Here is a 22,016-nt window from a genome sequence, read left to right as displayed (position 1 = left end):
GCTGGCCTCTTGTAGCAACAACACTGTTTTCTGTGAGCCTCTCTAAGTCTTTGTCTAGTTATAAATTAGATGTGGAGTCTCTTCATGAGACGGATGACAGGGTCCAACATCCATTATTCCATTCTTTCCATTGACAAGTTGTTGTTTCTATTTGTCGTCTCTGAGCAACAGCTAATATGGTTGGGAGGAATTCATTTGGATTGAGATGGGTGACGGGCAGGATCCCAGGTCTATCATTTACACTGGAAAAGTAAAAGTTGGTGCTCCTTTCGTTTCCTTATATGATTGTTCATGACCTCGGGATAATTTTTATAGTTTTTGCATGTTGAGGATATCTAGTACAGTATTTATGGTTCCTCTCTCTACTCCTATGCTTGGAGTGAAGAGTGTTATGTATCATGTTATTTTAATAGGGATATGGATGGTCATTTACTCATTTTAGGGGGTGTTTGATGTTTGGATGCTAATTAGGAGGACTAAACATAGGAGTTCGGATGCTAATTAGGAGGACTAAACATGAGCTAATTATAAAACTAATTGCAGAACCTATTAAGCCTAATTAGTCTAATTAGTCCATGATTTGACAATGTGGTGCTACAGTAACCATTTGCTAATGATGAATTAATTAGGCTTAATAGATTCGTCTCGCGAATTAGCACAAGGTTCTGCAATTAGTTTTATAATTAGTTCATGTTTAGTCCTCCTAATTAGCATCCGAACATCCGATGTGACACTGTTAAAGTTTAGCACCTCGTATCCAAACACCCTGTTACATAGTTAGTTGTTAGAACTTTTAGCATCTTAGGTAGTGGGCATAGCGTGATATGGATCGGAGAAACATAGAAATGGAGGGTCTAGTACATTTTCAAAGGTAGCATAAAAAAAAAACTTTGAATGCCTGGTGGAAGAGATGGATTTCTCTAAAACTTTAAAATTTAACTAAAAATCCTTTTGAACCATGAGAATTTGAACGTCGATCATGTTTTCAGTCATGCCTAACTAAATTGACAATTTACTTTTTTCTGTCATGCCTAACTAAATCGACAATTTAGTTTTTTTTCGTGACCGTACTTTACCACGTACCTTTTCGGAGATGATAAATCACAATTTACTAGGAGGCACGGTACGCTGCTGCCGCACGGTGGTCCACCGGATGCGGATCCCGTCGTTGCGGACAGAGTTACACGCTCCTCTGGAGTCTGGAACAAGTGGTAGACCGGTAGAGGTGCGACGCATATACGCAGTGACGGTAGAGGATCATGAACTTTATTAGTCCGTGTTATGAGAGACGATCATCTCTTTCTCCCAAATGATATTGCTTAGCGATTCGCGTCGGGAGTAACGACAGAGACAAGATTGATCACCTTTGCATTGGTGACCAAGCTCTGAGTGCTGAAGCCAGCAGCAGAGGTACCTTTTTAGTAGTTTTTCAGTGATGAAACAATAAGGGCGTGATTGGTTCTCATATGTGGCCGGACCAGGCTGCGCACCAGAGCCAGGCCGAGCGTGGCCAGGTTTTGTGCGTGATTGGTTTGCCTGTTTCGCGGGACCAAGCTGCGTAGTGACGGTGATTGGAACGTTATTAGTCTCAGACTTATATTCCACCGGTTCGCTTCAGCTTATTCAGCCGGCTTATCAGCCATCAAACAGTATTTTCTTCTCACAGCAAATTAGCCGCTTCAGCTTTTCAACCGGTTTATAAGCTGAAGCGAACAAGCTTATTGAATCTACATGGAAGAAAGCTTCTGGCTGAGGCCGACAATATCCGGTACCTGCATTGGCTGAGGCCCTAATGCTTCCTTCTGTTAGCTCCCTGAAGAAGCGTAGTCCTCTACGAACTTCTGCTTTGGACTGAAGAAGAGCGTGAAGCCCGACTGCCTGAGCCGATGCAGTAGTGGTGGACAGCAGCCGGCCCCAACCAAGCACGATTGACTCGTAGTCGTAGCAGCGGAAGCAATCTCCAAAACCAAACATGATTATTTGTGTGTAAGTGGGGAAACAAATTCCAAAGATGTATATGCCCGTTGACTTCAGTCAACAGTCAGCACGCCCTAACCTAGCAAGATTGCCATTGTCAGTATCTATGAAGACTTGAACAATCCAGCGGGTTTGATCATGGATTATTGAGTCGATATTGGAATGTAAATTTCACATTGCCAAAAGGCGAGGCAGTCCAGTGTCCACGTTATTTGTTCAGTGTCGATTCCTGATTTTTTTTCCTTGATGCAAATGCAGAAGCAGGATTCCTTATCTGTTACGGCCAGGCTTCCGGCGGTAACACTTGGGCCTACCTCCGAGATTTTCAGTGGGCTGGTCCATCAAGCCCAACACACCGCAAAAGTACGAAACCCAGCCCAATTTTATTAGAAACGGCGAATCACAGATGCCTCTTCCCACCGCCGGTGCTCCGGCCGCGGCCGCGGCCGCCACTGGGCGGCGATCCCTTGTAACTAATCACGCGCCGGGGAGGAAGCGTCACGTCTCTCCTAGTGCGCCGCTGTCGATTCCCCCTACTTTACCATTCTACACCGATGCTGTTTCTCGTCGTCGCCGGCCTCTCTGCTCTTGCAAGGGGGCCTGCCGTAGTGCCGACCCACGGCAGCTCGATGCAACCTAGATCTGCCTTCTCCTTGGCACTGGCAAAGGTAAGCCCTTCGACTTGATTTCCTTTTGTTTTTTGTTCTGCAAAATCTCGAGTAGGAATAGTGGTCAGAGTCTCAGACCCCATGCTTACGCATCCATTCACATTGTAAAACCTGTAGCACCTGGGAATAGAGATGGCATGATCTACCACATGCGAATGCTCTTGACAGTGAGTTCTCCATCTAACACTAATTATTGGTTGATTGAAAACAGAACACATTTGCTCTTTCCTGGAAATTCAGTGAGGAAGAACATACTTGGTATTACAGAATATGAAAATTTAAAATATTGCCTTCGGATTACTGAATACATCAACTGCAAATCTGATATATTGCAAATAAATAGTATTACATGGTGACATCTTACTATTCATATGTCATGTGCTAATACCCGTCAAAAGACTGAACAACCATCACATGCTATAGTACTATGCATTACTATGCAACACAGGAGGAACTAAGTTTATCTCTCTCTCAAATATTCATTAAATCATGTGGCATAGTATTCTCCATGCTCTATGGCACAGGATGACTTTCAGATGAGATGAAAGGCTTTGGGGGCATCTGTAGGTTCTCCAACCTCCCTGTCAACATGTTCACCACCTTTGTCATCGAGGGTCGATTTCTTGGGTTCCATTGAATGCACCACAGAGCCACAATGGCTAGCTGTCTGATCTTTTCTCTCTCTTCTCCTGTCATTTCTCGAGCAAGCACCAAGTCATGCCACGTGATTACCTTCTCGAAGATCCACTCTGGGAGGTAAACTTCATTTTGGCTGGCAACACCTGGATCTGAGTTCCTCCTCCCACTTACCATTTCTAACACCAGCATGCCAAAACTGTAAACATCTGACTTGTAGGATACTTCTCCAAAATTCCGAGAATACAACTCTGGTGCAATATAGCCCATAGTACCTCTTGCTGTTGTCAAGGTAACAATGCTTTGATCCCTCGCACAAAGTTTTGCAAGGCCGAAGTCTGAGATCTTTGGGTTGAACTTGTAGTACAGCAAGATGTTGTGAGGCTTGATGTCAAAGTGGAGGATGCGCTTTTTGCAATGCGCTTGTTTGGTACTAGGAGTTGTTGAGATGCTCCAGAAGCATGCAAGAATATATATTTCTCCAATGACTCGTTAGGCATGAATTCATAAATAAGGGCACGTCTTGTTCCTTGAGAGCAAAATCCCAAGAGGCGCACAAAATTTGCATGGTGGATTAGTCCTATGGTTGCAACTTCATTGATGAATTCATCTCCCTCTCCTGTAGAGTTCTCTAGCATTTTGACGGCCACAGGCACTCCACTTGGTAGCTCGCCTTTGTATACACTTCCAAATCCCCCTTGGCCTACCTTTTCCTTAAACAGCCTTGCTATCTTCTTAACTTCAGCGAAAGTGTACCTTGTGGGTTTTGTTGAGAAACATTTGAACCTTCAAGTGTATTTCTTCATTATATCTTGACTTAAGTGAAAGATAGAGTGCAGTGGCCACCATCAACAAAATAACAACTAATGCTGCTGTCGATGATGTGGCTGACAAGCAGAAACCAGAGAATGAGAAATCAGGATAGAAAACCACCACTTGTTGATGGGATCAGAGAATGTAAGGATCATTAGTTTTCTTTGCAGCATTACCTGCAATGACTTTGACGCGTGAACCTGTAATTACCAAAGAAGAAATAAGACTTCATTAGCGGTTTAGTACAAAAAGGGAAATTATCTTGTTGGTTAAGAAAAGGTACGATCTAACATTTTAATACGAGTGGCCAGAAGACGTGGTCCAGATCCCCAATGGATACAAGAAGTTTTAACTTTTTAAGTTTATATATATATATATATATACATGTATATACGTATGTATGTATATATGTATGTATGTATGTAAAAGAGAAATATTCCTTGCATATTATTCAGCAGATATCATCAAAGGGAGGTTCATTCCAAACAATCTAAACATCCGAAGCCAATTGGTGGCGCCAACTCTGGTGATCAAGTGATTTGAGTTGTAGTTCCTCCATGTATTACCTAAGTTTTCGACAGACTAATGTCTATTAGGGTCCCAAGTAAGAACCCGCACTATTAACCTGATCTTCTACCAACAAACAATGTCGCATTGGTTCTTTATTCAGTTACTTTATGCAGCTATTTGGCTGGGATCTTCTCTACCAATAGAAAACCGTGGGAGTGGTCTTTCCCACTGGCTGAGTCTTTTACTCTATGCAACTATTTCTTCTTTTACTATTGTCTCCCCTTTCGTTTCTTAGGTGGTTCTTATCATACAAAGCACTTATTAAGTCGCTCGTTCTATCTTCTGCTTGCACCTTTTATTTTTATAACGAAATAGGCATGAGAGTTGCCAATTGTGTTAAAAAGAAGAAACCTAGATCAGACAGAACAAGAACCCAAAAGGGTAAATTAAAGCAACCAACTGTTGGAGTATAAATAAACTACTCATTTTTCCATATTAGGGTTGAACCAGTTGGTGTATATTAGGGTTGAACCAGTTGGTGCATGCAACTCAATACTAAGCAACAACCCTAACCACAACAACCTACAACAATCTACTATGGCAGGTTGGCCAAGCCAGAACAAGCGCTGAACAACACACTACAATCACAACATTGCCAATCTTCGCAGCACGGGTCTCCACTGCACTGCACTACACCGTTGTCACTTGCAAGTCTTCGTCAATCGTTGGCAACCACACTGCCAAACCACAACAGCTCACACCGCTAGCCCCCAAACTACAATCCGCACAGCCATTACCAGCACCACTCCCCACAAAAAACCTCTTGCTCTGCCCTTCTCTTCACCGTCTGCATGTGCAGTGGCATCCAAGCAAAGGGCGCCACCTAAGACCAGGTCAGCTCCCTGCACCAGATAAGCCGCCGCTCCGCAGGACTAGCCATCATGGTGACCACCTGGCTGCAATAAAGCGATGAAAGCTGCCACCCCTGTCGCACCACCAGCCATCTTGCTGACCTGCACACTGTCGCGAATACTGATGTCGGCCTCTGTTCCTCACACCACACCACCAACGCAACCTCTGTAATTACTGCAATGCCACACGGACCGGGAGCACCCAATGCCAACCAATGCCACAGTGCACCACCATATAGTCACATTTTTCTCCTTTTTTCCCCTTCATTATTTGTGAAGTGTGGGTCCTCTTTAGTAGTGTTAGAGCGATAGTGTTATGGAGTGGCAGCTCATGTGCTAGCTGGTTTAGGTGAGGGGCTAGGGCAGTTGCAGAGAGGGCTAGAGCACCCACCACCTACTTTGTTGGGGCATGCTGAGATTGCCTGCTTGTCAAGATGGCCCTACAATTAAGTTAGGTTGTTGTGAGTAAGTTAGAGAGTCATGGATCTACGACTCTAGCAGTGCTACCCACCCATAACACAAACACATAACAGTTAGGCTCTAAAAACTCTTTATAGTAATGGTTGCTTACTACTGCTGGATTAACATATAATTCCCTGTTGTTTGCTTTTCTTAAAAGATTTTGAGCAGAATTGGTTCATCCATATTCTGCAGTGGTGACTATTATTTTGTAGGATAGTCTGGCAGCAAATTCTCGCGAATGTCAACGAACCAGGAATAGCAGTGTCTTTGTAATTTCTATACTGAAAATTATAAGGATTTCTAGTGCATGAAAGTATGAAACCCATGTAAGAAAAGGTGGTATGGTGCTACTAGATATGGTGTTAGCCAGTTAGAAATCATACCGTGGGGCATGCAGAATGTTTGGTTCATCTGTGAGTTGAATACACAGTGTTGACCTTGACGTTCACATTGTGTGCAGTTGTATGCAATTCCTGGTTCATAGTTACACTGACCGACGAACATTGGGGAACCAAAGATGGTTCTTCCTGCGAATTCGCAGAGTTGCCCTTGACGTCCGCATTGTGTGCCGCTGAAAGCAAATTCTGGATGATGCTCATGATTCGACCAACTGACAGTCATTGTGGCACCACTGAGGATCATTTCTACTTGTTCCTTGAATGTTGTATATGGCATGATATCTGCCACTGGAATTGGAATTCTGGCATCTGAAACAGCCTTGCAGTCCAACGGAAAAATAGACATGTCTGCATCAGCATACACCAAATACAAAAGATGTGTTGTGTTGCTGAGGCAAGAGACTGGGCCAACTATATAATCACCATCATTCTTACTTTGTGTGAACTTTTTTAAACAGCGTACTGCAAATCCACTATAGAAAGTATAGCAAGGATAGTCTAAAGGGTAATCAATATCATATGGGATCATAGAAGCTGACATGAAGTTGGCAATCAAGTGGGCAGGGAGAATAGTTTAAATGAGGGATGATTGTCAGGGTTGCGCTCCTGTAATCTATCGCAGTCACTTTGTATGGGGCAAGGATTGGGTGAACGAAAATGGTGTCCTGGCCAGAGCATCCTAGCTTTATGCATGGTGATCCGCATAATGATTATAAAGATGTATTGGTGTTGCTGGATTCAAACTGTAATGGGAACCTGATCTCTGACCCATGTTTACTACACTGGGATGGTGGAGAGTAGTTGGAGAGGTCTTCATCTGCCGATGCAGTGGTCGTGTACACTCCATCTCGGTGAAGCCAGAGCAGAAAGGCTATGACAAGAAATCCACTCATGTTTCTGTGTCAGTGGTAACTGAGAGAAAGAGTTAGACGAGGTGGAAGCAAATGGCCTTGTTTAGTTCCCAATTTGGGAGTGCCAAAGTTGGAAGTTTGTCATAAATGCGCAACTGTAGCATTTCGTTTGTATTTGTGAATTATTGTCCAAAAATTGACTAATTAGGCTCAAAAGATTCGTCTCGCAAAGTACAACAAAACTGTGCAATTAGTTTTTGATTTCATCTACATTTAGTACTCCATGCATGTATCGCAAGTTTGATGTGATGGGGAATCTTCTTTTTGCATAGTGTCAAAGTTGGGATTTTGGTGGAAACTAAACATGGCCTAAGAATGCTGCGAGTTTATGGAGACTTCAGTTCCTGACTTCTTGTGGGTCAGCTTCAAGGTTGTGCTGTAGTATTATTAATTCTAGTTGTGTGCCTGAGGAGAAATTACAATTTTACATGAAAATTCCTACTGTGCTCAAGTAAACGCAGAGTCAAGGAAACCCAGTCCTGCGGAAAAAGACTACCAGTAAAAAATTCCATCTGGAAGGGGATGGAACTTGACTTGGAAAGTATTTTGGTCCAAGTCAAAGGGCATCTCAATCATGCAGGCCCAATCCTGCGGAAAAAGACTACCAGTAAAAAATTCCATCTGGAAGGGGATGGAACTTGACTTGAAAAGTATTTTTGTTCAAGTCAAAGGGCATCTCAATCATGCCGGGCCTGCTGTGCTCAAGTAACTAAGAGCCCTTCTTGGCTTGTCCATAATCAACACTCCTATAGCATTCTTGCATCTAAAAAATCTCTCATGGTGAACTCATGTGCGTTTCATCCTGCTGCTACCTGGCAAGCTATACTGGTCTGTATTTCTGCAATTGCAGTTCAATTAGCTGATGCGATGGGCCAAGGTCAGTGTCCTCCTTTCTCCTGTGGTGATCTTCACAACATATCCTACCCTTTCCGTAGGCCAGGTGACCCACCTGAGTGCGGCGTGCAAGCATACCAGCTAGTCTGTAACAGCAGCAAGGCTAGAATCCACATCAACACAGGGACATACTTTGTGACCAACATTAACCATACGGATCGGTCCTTCTGGGTTGTGGATGTTAACTTGGACATGCGCAGCAGCTGCCATCTTCCTCGCTGGGATCAGCTTCCTTACAACCACCTTGGATCTGTCTCCGGAAGCTTTCAGCATTCGTATTCCATTTTTTTGGCCACTGCAGCCGATTGTTGGGCATGCTTTGTTAATTGTTCACAAGCAGTAACAAATATCAGTTGGTACAAGCCCGTTCCTTGCCTGACTGCGAACAATTCGTTTGTTTATGTCTCCATTGCGGATTGTAGAGTACAGTCTCTTGATCCTTCCTGTGGGTACTTGGCCATGACCCCCATTGGTAGCTGGCGTTTCACATACCCAGAGTTAGAGAATGACAATTATACTTATACAGATATCATAAAATTGGTAAAGAAGGGATTTTCTGTTGAATTTCCTTGGGATTATAATCCTGGTTACGACAATGCTTCTTGGATATTCAAAACGTGCCTAAATAATTCAACCAGGTGAGCCTGCGCTCTGCATTAAATAAGGCACTGATTATCTTGTTGTCCCATTTCCTTCAGAATTTGGTTTATCATATACTAGTTATCCGAAAAACTATATGCCTTCCTTCTTTAATTCCTTTCTGTACACCTGTGTCTTGCAGATACTTCCACAATCAATTTACTGGCACAAGCATCCTAAAATGGACTAAAGGTTTGTTCTGGAGTGAAGCAACTTTTGCGGAATGTGCAAACTTTTACTATACCCCAAATCCTATGTTCCAGAGGGTTGTGATAGCCATAGTATCTGCTATAAGTATCACCAAGTTACTTTTTGGTAAGTTGGGTATGCCTACATCTTTCTAATTATCACGGGATACAGTTTTCATTGAACTACTTATGTCGTCTAACTTTATATATTTGTAACTTGTTTGCGTAGTACTATGCAGGTTAGTACTCCCCGCGCTAGTAGTATTCACATTTCTTGCTCATAAGTACTGGAAAACAAGGATAACAATTGATGCAGTCGAGAAGTTTCTTCAGATGCAGCAAATGATTGGTCCGATTAGGTTTGCCTACACCGACATCACTGCAATCACTAGCCATTTCAGAGACAAGCTGGGTCAGGGAGGATATGGGTCCGTATACAAGGGCGTGCTACACCCAGGCAATGTGCAGGTAGCCATCAAGATGCTGGGCAACTCCAACTGCAATGGAGAAGAGTTCATTAGTGAGGTCTCCACAATTGGTATGATCCACCACATCAACGTGGTTCGTCTTGTGGGCTTCTGTGCTGAGGAAATGCAGAGGGCACTGGTCTACGAGTACATGGCTCATGGTTCCCTGGACAAGTACATATTCTCATCTGAGAGAAGTTTCTCATGGGATAAGCTCAATGAGATCGCTTTGGGCATCGCACGAGGCATCGACTACTTGCATAGGGGTTGTGATATGCAGATCCTTCACTTTGACATCAAGCCACACAACATCCTTCTCGATATCAACTTTGTCCCGAAAGTTGCTGACTTTGGCCTTGCCAAGTTGTACCCAAGGGACAAGAGCTTTGTGCCAATGAGCGCCTCACGGGGAACTATTGGGTACATAGCCCCTGAAATGTATTGTCGGGGCTTTGGTGCCATATCAAGCAAATCCGATGTCTACAGCTTTGGTATGCTGTTGCTGGAGATGGCAGGAGGGCGAAGGAATTTTTACCAAAATGCAGCATCCCCAAGTCAGGCATACTACCCATCATGGGTGTATGGCCAGCTAGCTAAACATGAAGAGGGTGAGGTATCTTCTGCTTCTAATGTTCACATGCATGAGTTGGAGAGGAAGCTGTGTATTATTGGGCTACAGTGCATTCAGTTGAACCCACAAGATCGTCCAACCATGAGTGAGGTCATAGAGATGCTCGAATCTGGTACCGATGGACTACAATTGCCCTCTACGAGGCCGTTCTTCTGTGGTGACGACGAGGCTGATGAACACATTGCTGCTGCAGATTCATGCCATTCTTCTTCTGAGCTAACTGCAATCTCGGAGGAAGACGAGTAAAACATTATTCATATATGTTTGTAGTCTTGTAATAGGATAAAGTGGTGGCCATTGCGTCGCGAGTCCTAATAATCACTTCCATGATATATGTTTGTTGTCTTAGTGATAATCTAATAAGTTTCCTGAGTCCAGGTTCCTGCTTCGTGTAAATAATGTTTGTGAACACGTGTAACTTAAGATGGAGAATCGTGATTGATGCTGTCTTCATGCTGAGATGAAATGCATTTCCTAGAAGTGAGATATGCATTTTGTGGTTGACATATTGGAAAATGCTTTTGCCAGAGATTTGGATGGAAACAAATTAATGCGCAGGAGCCGGCTGCGAGGTGTAGAGCATCGGTTAAGTTTGGTGACTGTAGCGAACATGTCCCCATTAAATCATAGTTTGTGATTTTAGTGATTGAGTGATAACATAGTCATTGGGACTAATGCTTTATCTACCATGTACCTTGTAGGTTTTCAGGTCTTACGAATGCAAATCAAACTATGACAATATCCAAATCATAGTATTCAAATATCCAAGCTACGGTATTCTTGATATCCAAATCATGGTATTTAAGTATCCAAACTATGGTATTCAAGTGACTAAACCATGGTATTTAGGATTATTCTATGGTATTCAAGCATCCAAATGACAGAGAAAAAGCTATGTTTGATGCTTGCGTTGGACGAGTTGAAGAGAAAAAGGTACCATCAGATGTTCTGATGGTCCACAAAAAGAGCGTTGGATCAACCATCGGAGCAATTGATACAACGCCTAGAAAGCTTCTTGAGTCACCACCACCGGATGTTCCGATGCCCAACTTTTTAGTAGCGTTGGATGAATTCGTGGAGTGAAGGCAAAAAAGGAAGAAGCATCGGAAGATCCGATGGTAGGCCAAGTGAAGTGTCGGACGAAGCATATTTACTTTGCAAAATTCGAGAGAGATTTTGGCCAGAAGCTCTTTAGCACTGGATGAAGCATCGGATGAATTGGTTGCCCTGTTAGTGGGGAATCTAGGCATGGGGAGGCTAACGGCCAGTAGCACCGGATGTTCCAATGCTACCAAAATGACACCATCGGAACATCCGACGGTACACTTTAACTAGTTGTTGGAGTGACGGCTCTTTGATGCCTTGGGCTATTTATACCCCCTCCACTTGCCCATTTAGGGTTGCTGGATGAAGCTGGAGTGTGCAGAAGTTCATTGGAGATCAAGACTCATCAAGAACAGATCCAAGCCACCATAAGTGCATAAGTGATTAATCAAAGGTTTAGCACAACCTTAGGAGAGTGATTAGTGCTAGGATAGTTATAGAGAAGAGAGAATGCAAGGTGTGCCTACCTTGTGATCGGTTCTAGTAGTGAACCACAGTTGTATAAGATTTGCCGATACTTTGGAGCCTTGGTGGCTCGCCGGCAAGTCTTTGACCCTCAAGCTTGGTGTGGAGCAGCGTCGAAGACCGTGTGTGGGGGACGTGGAGACCCCCTTCTTTCGTGGAGAAGCTCCTTAGTGAAGGCAGCATCAAGGTGGCTAGAAACTTAACGTGAGTCTTAGTAGTCAAGCTTTGTGGCAAGTTAAGGGTATCCCGAAAAAGACTTTGCGACCAGAAAGCAATATGCTTCAACCACATGGACCGTCTTCCTCCTAAAGACCGGACGACCGACGCCATGCCGGGCCGGTCCATGCATGCAGGATGAGATCAACGGTCAAACTACCAGGCCCCAAAAGATTCTGACCGGTCTACGGTCTACAAGACAGTGACCTAGCATACGGCCAGGACGTGATTGCCATTGTCGTTATCTATGATGACTTGAACGGTCCGGGCAGAGGGTTTGATAACGGATACAGCTGGACGCCATCGCTGCTCCGCTAGGCGCTTCAGCCTTCAATTCAAGAGGTGATGGAGCGCCACCTTGCCACCTTCTAAGTCAGTCAGCTCGTTGGCAGTCCACCAATTCAAAATTTCTGCAAAATATATATGCTGCCGAAGAAGGAAGAAGGCCGAGAGGCGACCACAGCACACAGTCAAAAAGGAGGAGTGGCTTTATATATCGTGGACGTTTCTTCATGAGTGCGTGGGCTGGGCTGACTCATTTCGCAAAGAAGCCCAACACACCTAACCGCACTTCCACAGTATTCCACTTCTTCCACCACCACAGTCGCTTGCAGCCGCGGTGGCTGCCGGCCGCCGTCGTGGCGATCTCGTGCCGGGACCGAACGGATCTATTGAGCTCCATACCACTATATATTGCCCCTAGCGTGGGCATCTCGATGCATCTTAGATCCGCCTTTTCCTTTCAAATTGGGCCTTGTCAAAGGTAATCGAACCAGTTTACTCGTTTTCCTTCACCTTTTCTCTTTGCAAAATCCTGACTAGATATTGTGGTCAAACCCATCTCCGCCCATCCATCCGCCACCTTATGGGGTACTTCTGTGGAGTTTTTCACCTAGTACTGAATTGCTAACTCACCTGCGCAAACAGAACATGTTTCCTTTTGCTGAGGTGTGCAATGACAAAGACTGCACTAAAGAAAGGGAAAAGGAATGTTGGAAATAAATCATTGCAATAAGCGAATCAGGAAAAGGAATCAGGAAAAGGGGAAAGCGCATTTCTTCGAAATTTTAAATTACAGCACAACTCCAATTTGATACGTTGCAAATAATTAGTATTACATGGTGATGACTGAGTCTATTCATAAGCCAGCTGCAAATACGATAGAAAGATCGAAATAGATTGCATACTAGTGCTATGAATTACCATGAAACACACTGGAGTAACTAAGTTTCTCTCTCTGTTATTCATTAAATTAAACCATGGTAAGCTACTAGCTCCATGTTTTATGGCATCTCATGACTTCCAGATGAGACGAAAGGCTTTGGGGGCATCTGTAGATTCTCCAACCTCCCTGTTAACATGTTTACCACCTTTGTCATTGAGGGTCGGTTTCTTGGGTTCCACTGAATGCACCATAGTGCCACGATGGCAAGCTGTTTCACCCTTTCTTTCTCTTCTCCTGTCATGTCTCTAGCTACCAAGTCCTGCTCAGTGATTACTTTCTCAAAGACCCACTCTGGGAGGTAAACTTCATTTTGGCTGTCAACACTTGGGTCTGAGTTCCTCCTTCCGCTTACCATTTCTAACACCAACATACCAAAACTGTAAACATCTGACTTATGTGATACACCTCCAAAATTACGAGAATAGAGCTCTGGTGCAATATACCCCATTGTGCCTCTTGCTGCTGTCAAGGTAACAATGCTTTGATCCCTTGCACACAATTTTGCCATGCCGAAGTCTGAGATCTTTGGATTGAAGTTGTAGTCCAGCAAGATGTTGTGAGGCTTGATGTCAAAGTGCAGGATGCGCTTGTTGCATCCTTGATGTAGGTATTCCATTCCTCGGGCAATGCCTAAAGCAACAGCTACCATTTTGTTTGGCACTAGTAGTTCTTGAGAGGTATTAGAATGATGTAAGAATATATATTTCTCCAGTGACTCATTAGGCATGAATTCATAAATAAGGGCACGTCGTGTTCCTTCGGAGCAAAATCCTAATAGGCGCACAATATTTGCATGATGGACTAGTCCAATTGTTGCAACTTCATTGATGAATTCTTCTCCCTCTCCTGTAGTGTTCTCTAACATTTTGACAGCCACAGGCACACCATTTGGTAGCTCGCCTTTGTATACACTTCCGAATCCACCCTGGCCTACTTTTTCCTTGAATCGCCTTGCTATCTTCTTAACTTCAGAGAAAGTGTACCTTGTGGGTTTCAAGGTGCCATATGTCTTGAGAAACATTTCGACCTTCAAGTGTATCTCCTCATTATATCTTGTCTTAAGGGAAACATAAAGTGCCATAGCTACCATCAGCAAAAGAACGAATGCTGCTACCGATGATGTAGCTGACGCAAAAAGAATAGGAAAATCAGCATATTATGTCACCATAGAAAGGCACTACTTGGTTTATCTAATGGGTATAAGATAATGTCAAGAGTCATAGTAGAGTAAATTAAAATATGAATTTTTTTGTAATACATAGCTTTTTTTAATTCGGGATACAAGGAATGATTGATTAGCAGTACCTGCAATTACTTTGACGTGTGAACCTGCAAATACCAAAAAAGAAAATAAGACTCTATTCATGGTTTAGTACAGAAAAGGTGAATTGTTGATGAAGAAAAAAGGCGAGGTCCAATATTGTAGTATGACTAGCTGCATGATGTGGCCCAGCCCCCAGCATACACAATAAAGGTTCTAATTTTTGTGAATGGTCATGCTGATGAATATAAATGTGAAAGAGTAATGCTCATATTTGCATATTTTTCAACATATATAATAACAAAGAAGGTTCCTTCGCGAAAAGTATACATCAGAGGCAAGTTGGTGCTCCTATCTCTGGTGATTAACCGGGTCCCCGCCCTATTAATATGCATCATTTTGCCCCAGCAAATGTCCACTGTAGTCTCAAGTCCCAACCCATCGGACAGCTACCTGGTTTGCTATTGAGAACCAATGCCAAATGAGTTCCTTAGTTAGTCTTTATGCAGGGCATTAATGTATTTTTTTCGTTTTCCTGCTTCACCATTTCTTTATCATCATGCAGGCATACCACTTTAGACACTCCTATACACCTTCAGCAGGCATATTATCAGGAACTCGTTGCCTCTTTGGCTCTTTGCACATCTTAACTGGCTGTATCAATTTGCTTTTTTAGGAGCTAGCACACATCATTGATATTTGCATCTCTTTTGCTTACAGGCTCTACTACTACTGCAGCTCCAGCATAAGGAAGGATGTCTGGCTGATGATGCAACCTTAATAATGTCAATGCCAATGAAGTAATCCAAAGCTGATAGACCCAAACAATCCTAGCAAAATTGTTGAGTAACATATGTTTCTGAGTCACAGCCTAAATTAATTCCATTTATCTGGTCATGTCAGTAGTGAAGAAGCCCATATGTTGCAGATCAAAAAGGGAAACATGAAGACAATTTTGTCTTAACCTTTTAACCTTATATCCAGTAGCCAGCCTTGCAACATGAATTTCTTGGAATCTTTTTGCAGGGTTGCTGAACTAAATGTGTTACAGTGGAGGAGTTGCTTTGCTTTTTATTTGATCTCAATTATGTTTTTTCTGTGATTCTTATGAAAATGATCGGTACGGTGCAATGATTGTTTCATGCAAAATTTTGGTCTCTAATTGTTTAAAGGTACTCGTGCCAATTTGCATTATCCCACATCTAGTCATCTGTAGTTGAAATTGCGTTAGCATAATTATCACAAAGATTCTTAACAGTAGTGTCTATATTTTTGTTAGAATTCTGTTTTACCAATTTAACTTCTAATTTGTATCTTTTTCCCTTCATTATTTGAAGCATTATTTCATGGGTACTTTTTGGTAGTAGTCTCCACCTTGCAAGTTGCACTGAAGTGTTTTACGCACTTAAAATGCTTGTAAAAATTGGGCTGACTACTGCAAGATTAAGTGCATAACATATAATTCCCTCTTTCTTTTGTGATTTTGATCAGACTTCGTTGGCCTTAATTTGCTCACTGAAACTTGCTACCCAAATGATCTGCAGTACTACTTTGCATGATAAGCTGACAAGTATTTATGAAATTCAAGAATCGCATAGTAGCATCTCAGTAGATGAAGCTGAATGTTTTTCTAATGTATTGGACTCACATTATGAAAATTCAGACAGTATCATCAGTTAGAGATAATACCATGACTCATGCAGAAGGTTTGATTCCTCTGTGTGCTGAACCCACAACGTTTCCCACCAAGCTCACACAGTTTGCAGTTGTTTAAAATATCAAATTGACAACACTGGAAAGTAGTCTCGGAGAAATTGACTATTCCTTCTGCTTTCTTCTTGAATATTGAGGGACCGAGCATCTGGTTATAATAATCGTCAATCATCGGGAAGAAGCTATCAGGCACGACCTTGCAATCTAATGGAAGCACATACAGATCTGCAGAACCATCCACCAAATAGGAGAAGTGGGTCGTGTTGCTAAGGCACGAGATTGGGCCGAAGATATAATTGGCAGCATGATTACTCGGTGTGAACTCTGTTAAGCAGCTTACTATCACCGCATAGCCAAGATTGCATAATGGTGGGAAGGGGTCAGTGCTATGAGGTAGGGCTGCTGACATGAGCTTCTGCCTGCAGGAGGGAGATGACGAGTCCACACGCCGGACAAGCGTCAGGGTACCACGCCTGTAATCTATGGCAGTCACTATGTATGAGGCAAGAGCTGGGTGAACCAGAATGGTGTCCTGGCCAGAGCATGCTAGCTTCAGGTCTGATGCTCCACATAATGATGATGTATTGCTGGATTCAAGCATGAAAGGGAACCTGATCTCCGGCCCTTGTTTGCTGCACCAGGATGGTGGACAGTAGCTGAAGAAATCCTTATCATCCCACGCCGTGGCCTTGTACGTTGCATCCTTGAGAAGACAGAGCAGCAGCGGCAGCAGCAGAGCTATGTCAAGAAATCCACTCATGCTTCTGTGTCAGTAGTAACTGAGAGAAAGACGAAGAGGAAGTGAGGTGGAAGAAAATGAAATGCTGTGAGTTTTTGAACTATGGTCTATGGAGGCTTCAAAGGTCGGACCGAGTTGTGAACTGATGGTACTAATTGTAATTGTGTGTCTGAGGAATACCTATTTTCCATGAAACTTCCTGCTGTGCTCTAGTCAATGCAGACCAGCCGCCTTGACGGCACTGGCGCGCAAAAGTCAACGGACTCGATCCGTCCAAGACGTCAGCTCCATCCTACGACACAGAGGTTGCCTGCTTCGACAGGTGCCTTTGATCTTTGATAGTGTGTTGATCCAAGTCAAAAAGAGCATGCCAACCATGCTGGTCCTGGGCCAGCCTCGCATAACTAAGCAACCTTCTTGCCTTCTCCTTATTCAGGGCATCATCAACGCTTCTAGTTTGCTCATGGCGAACTCATGTGCACTTCGTCACTCTGCTGCCTGGCAAGCTTTACTGGTCTCTGTTTCTGTGATTTCAGTTCGTGCTGCAGATGCTGGTGACCTTCACAACGTATCCTACCCTTTCCGTAGGCCAGGAGACCCAACTGAGTGTGGTGTGGCAGCATAAGAACTGATTTTAGATCTCACGCCCTTTAGTCATGGTTTAATTTTAGCCCGGGAGAAAAGGGGGTGCGTCACGGTAGGTTGGAATGGAGCGCACCTTTACTCTCGGTTCCTTTTTTGCAACCGGGATTACAGGCCACCCTTTAGTCTCGGTTAAAACGGCTAGTTTCCGGGCACTGACGGCGCCACCTTTACCTCCGGTTGGAGCCACCAACGGGACAAAAAATTCAACCTTTTGTCCTGGTTGGAGTTACCAACCGGGATAACCGTTTTACTCCCGGTTGGTAATTCAAACTGGGACAAAAGGTCGGAGCTTTTATCCCGTTTGGATTACCAACCGGTTTTGTCCCGGTTGGATTTAACAACCAGGATAAAATCTTATCTACAGGAGGGACCACTCCTCTCGCCCGAGCCACTCCACTCCACAAAGACAGAGAAGCTCATCCTCTCCATGGCGCGAAGCAAGTCTAGGGGAGGTGCTGCTGAATTTTTTTTCCTCATTTCCGTGGGGATTTCACTCATCCAAAGTGTTGTGAAGGTTAGCTACTTCATGCTTCGTTCATTTATTGTTGTTAAGCTTTGTTTTATACTTTAGAGAGGGAGAAAAATGAGTTTGTTTGTTGTTAAGCATGTAGAGGATTTGTATTTATCCATGTTTTTGAGCTGTGATGGATATTTATAAATTAGCCATATAAATTGTAAGTGTAATTTCATACTTTAGTACTTTTCAGATAGAGGTATGGAATTAGCCATTTCTAGAATAAGTAAATTATGTGGAAATATTGAATTTTTTAATAGTTTAGTTATTTGTAAATTAAATATGAGCTAAATAATTTATGTATTTCTACGTAAACTTTCAGCAATATTTGAGTTTGCGATACTGATGTTGGAAATTATCAAGAAGATTCTTCCCGAGAATAATGAATTGCCATCCACAACATATGAAGCTAAACAGATTGTTTGCCCTCTGGGATTAATGATAGATGATAGTGATGTAGTAAAATAATTATTTAAGAAGGTAATATAACTAGTGTAGAATTAATGAGTCATTCAAACTTATTGTAAATATAATTGCTAATTAAATATATTTTTGCATGTTTGAAATATGTAAAGTTTTAATTTTTGCTTCATAAAATCTAGCAAAACCCGACGAGATCCGATCCGGCGAGAATAAATTTCCAAATAGAAGCAAAAAGAAATAGTATAGAATTTATGACTAGTTAAAACTTACTGTAAACAAACATGCTAATTTAATATATTTTTGCATATTTGAAATACGTAAATTTCTTATTTTCCCTTCCTGAAATCCAATGAAAACATAAATAGAATAAATTTTCGAAAACCAGTCGGGAGATGTGAAAACATAAATAGAATAAATTTTCAAAAACTAATCAGGAGATGAAAAACAGGAGAAGACCCCTATTTATCCCGATTATAAAATAGAACCGGGATAAAAGGGGACTTTTTGATTCCCGCCTGGAAGTACCCATTTATCCCGGTTGATCAGAAATCGAGATAAAAAAGGGGTCTTTTATCGCAGGTGATCATAAACCGAGATAAAAGGCTCCCCTTTTATCGCGGTTTGTATTAGAAACCGGGGTTAAATGTCCTTTAATCCTGGTTTCAATTACAAACCGGGATAAAAGGGGTCCTGTATAAAAGTTACAGTGTCTTCTACACCCCCCACTCCCAGTCATCCCCGTCGCCAGCCAGCCGGCCGCCTCCCCCGTCGTCGTCGCGCGTCCTCATCGCCGTTGCGCCCCCCTTCAACTCCGGCCGTCCCCCAATTAATTCTTGAAATTTGGTAGATTACATACAAAATAAATTTTGTATACATTTAGGCCCCGTTTGGATCATTGCAATTATTTGTGGAATATAGTTGTATGCTTCTAATTAATGCTAAGAAATTAATTGAACTTTGGTACAAATGTTTACAATTTTTTGTTGAAATGCTTAGAAATTAGTTGAAATTTAGTACATTTTGTATATTATATTTTGTAGGTTACATTTTTTATATTACATTTTGCATAGTACATTTTGTATATTACATTTTGTATATTTCGAAAATGTAGTACATTTTGTATATTTAAATTTTTTTGTTGAAATGAATTTGTTTTCATGGTTGTTCTATATATGATTTCATGTACAAAGTAGTTGAGATCGATGACAGATGACGAGGTCAGAAGGTATCTAATGGAGCGGATTATTGCTAGTGATAGTAGTTCCAATCTTCCCATAGCGTACACCGATGAAGAGGGTAGCCAGCCAGAAATGTTTCTCAGCCTATCTATCGATGGCAATGAAGAGCCTAAGCCCCAGCAAAACATTATCGTGGCAGAAGGTTCCGAAGATCATATTTTAACCCTTTCTATATATAATATATGATGTTATTTATTATTACTATGTACTAATTAATTAATGAATCTTGAACGGTTAGCCCTCTGGATCGACGAACCGTCGTCCGAAGCCCCGAGGTCCTTCCAAGGTGAAGACTGGAACAAAAGAGGCTATCATCACGGAAGTCACAGAAGAGGGCAGGCCAGTTGCTCCCCAAAAAGTGGCAACACAGTACGTGAGTCAAATCGGGGCAATCGTAAGGGAGAACGTGCCCATCAGCATAAGGGAATGGAAGCGCAAAACGACTAATCCATACGTGTTCCAGGATACAGAAAAGAATATGCTGTGGGAAGAAGTTAAGAAACATTTCACATTTCCCAATGGATATATTAAAAATGATGTGAAAGCGTGGGCACTGAAGAAGATAGCCACACAATTCTAGACATTCAAGAAGATGTTGGATACCACCTACATTAAGATGGGCCGAACTCCAGATTTTACTGTGGATATAAGATGGGCCGAACTCCAGATTTTACTGTGTATCCACAGTGTAAGGACCACTTGGAGGCATTTGTACAATACAAGAGCACCGAAGAAAGTAAGAACAAGGTCGCCCAGAACACAGGCAATGCTGGGGGAAGGAGTACCATCATAAGCTAGGACGAGGTGGTTATGCCAAAGCAATTCCCAAATGGAATCAAATGGAAAAGGATCTGATTGAGCGGGGTATCGTACTAGGAACAATTGATTGGCCCAAACGATCAAAAAATTGGTATTACACTCATGGAGGTGAGATAAACCCAGATGATGGGACGCTGGTCTTCGATGACCTGTTATGTGAAGCAGCCACAAAGCTTGACAAGATTATTAAAGATGTTAAGGATGGGACGTTGACGGTGTGCCAAGAGAATGATGAGCTCACAATGGCCCTCGGGAATCCCGAACACCCAGGATGTACCCGAGGGTTCGGGCTTTTTCCGTGGAAGTTCGCATTCCGAGGTGACATGGACATGTACACAAGCTAGAACCGAAGAAAGGAGCAAGAGTATGAGAGGTGATGGCGCACGATAGAATCCAAACTACAATCTGTAGAAGTAAGAATGCAGGAGGGAGGCAGTAGACGAATGGCTAACGCAGTTGCCAGCCCTTCTCAACACCTCGGGAGCAGCTGTGCGTCCACAGGGCTCCCTGAGCCACATACGCTAGGATTACCCGTGGAAGAGCAACTATTCCCTGTGGATGCCATCACGCAACGCACCACATCTGAGCTGCATACACTGATCGGCAACTTCAACATTAAGGTATGTATATATACATAATATTTATGCACCGGAGCCTCAGGAGTGCTTTGGCAATTTGAAGTTTAAGAACTTCATTTCTTTTATATATCCAGGTGGCGTACAGGAGTGCATTGCCAATCCTGCCAAATCATACATGCCATGGCATGGAGATTCCACCTGGCTATGCAAGTGTTAGCGTAGAGAGAATCCCTAATAGCTAATTTGAAGGCCTAGAGCTCGACTTCCCAGCAGGCGACGGGTCAACAACACTAGGAGAAGTGGTTCACGGGGTCATTCTATAGCGCAAACGCTACATCATCATCCCCAGCGTGGAGGCACCTCCTCAGAGCTCAAGACCACTCTCCGCAAATCCGCAGCAGCGACCATCTGATCTCCTCAAACATCCAGACCATCATCTCCACCACAACCTACTCCACGATCAAGGTCTCCATCTCCACCACATCCTGGTGGTTGGAGCGACGACGACGACAACAACACCCCTCCATGATCACCTTCGCCGGGACTAAAAGCACCATTTAAGAAGTCGCGACTACCGCCTCCCAAGCCAAGACAACGTAAGAAGAAAACAAAGGAGTCTGAGGTGACTCCTGAGGAACGCTGGGAGGAAATGACTCATAAGGAACGCTGGACCGAAATCCAAGTGAAGCTAGTGAGTGGTTGAGGGAACAGAGGGAATTAAGAAAAGTAAGGGAGATGGAGCCACCGCTAGTAGATCGAAGAGAATTATATAAATTGTAATGCCTGTAAAATACACCCGGTTAAATCAACCGTTAAAAACACTTTCCAAAATTTTTCCGACCGCCGAGCTCCGTCAAATCTTTTCCCTTCCGTCGGACCCGCCGTCCTGGCCCCGGCCCGTCAATTCCCCATTTTTTCCGCTCCCCGTAATTTTCGCCGCGTGCCCGTCAATCCGTCACCGCGCGCAGTCG

General features: G+C 43.1%; 2 protein-coding genes and 2 pseudogenes across 2 annotated transcripts; 1 reads left to right on the top strand and 3 right to left on the bottom strand.

Moving 5' to 3' along the window:
* Window positions 1-2,807: 2,807 nt before the first annotated feature.
* LOC101771523 lies at window positions 2,808-6,418 on the bottom strand (annotated as a pseudogene).
* Window positions 6,419-6,461: 43 nt separating this feature from the next.
* LOC111255711 lies at window positions 6,462-7,268 on the bottom strand (annotated as a pseudogene).
* A 657-nt stretch (window positions 7,269-7,925) lies between these two features.
* Window positions 7,926-10,621, top strand: LOC101762049 (rust resistance kinase Lr10). The gene is made up of 3 exons (XM_012845775.2): window positions 7,926-8,818; window positions 8,962-9,134; window positions 9,237-10,621. The coding sequence occupies exons 1-3, from the start codon at window positions 8,064-8,066 to the stop codon at window positions 10,349-10,351; spliced, it is 2,043 nt and encodes a 680-aa protein (XP_012701229.1). The 5' UTR covers window positions 7,926-8,063; the 3' UTR covers window positions 10,352-10,621.
* Window positions 10,622-12,923: 2,302 nt separating this feature from the next.
* LOC101762726 (rust resistance kinase Lr10) lies at window positions 12,924-16,934 on the bottom strand. The gene is made up of 3 exons (XM_004968934.3): window positions 16,066-16,934; window positions 14,421-14,444; window positions 12,924-14,240 (listed from the first exon to the last, which is right to left on the bottom strand). The coding sequence occupies exons 1-3, from the start codon at window positions 16,847-16,849 to the stop codon at window positions 13,174-13,176; spliced, it is 1,875 nt and encodes a 624-aa protein (XP_004968991.1). The 5' UTR covers window positions 16,850-16,934; the 3' UTR covers window positions 12,924-13,173.
* Window positions 16,935-22,016: the final 5,082 nt, after the last annotated feature.

Source organism: Setaria italica, chromosome V (assembly GCF_000263155.2).
Source record: "Setaria italica strain Yugu1 chromosome V, Setaria_italica_v2.0, whole genome shotgun sequence".
Classification (NCBI taxonomy): domain Eukaryota; kingdom Viridiplantae; phylum Streptophyta; class Magnoliopsida; order Poales; family Poaceae; genus Setaria; species Setaria italica.
The sequence above is the reverse complement of the archived record's forward strand: the minus strand, read 5'-3'. Positions and strand labels throughout refer to the sequence as shown.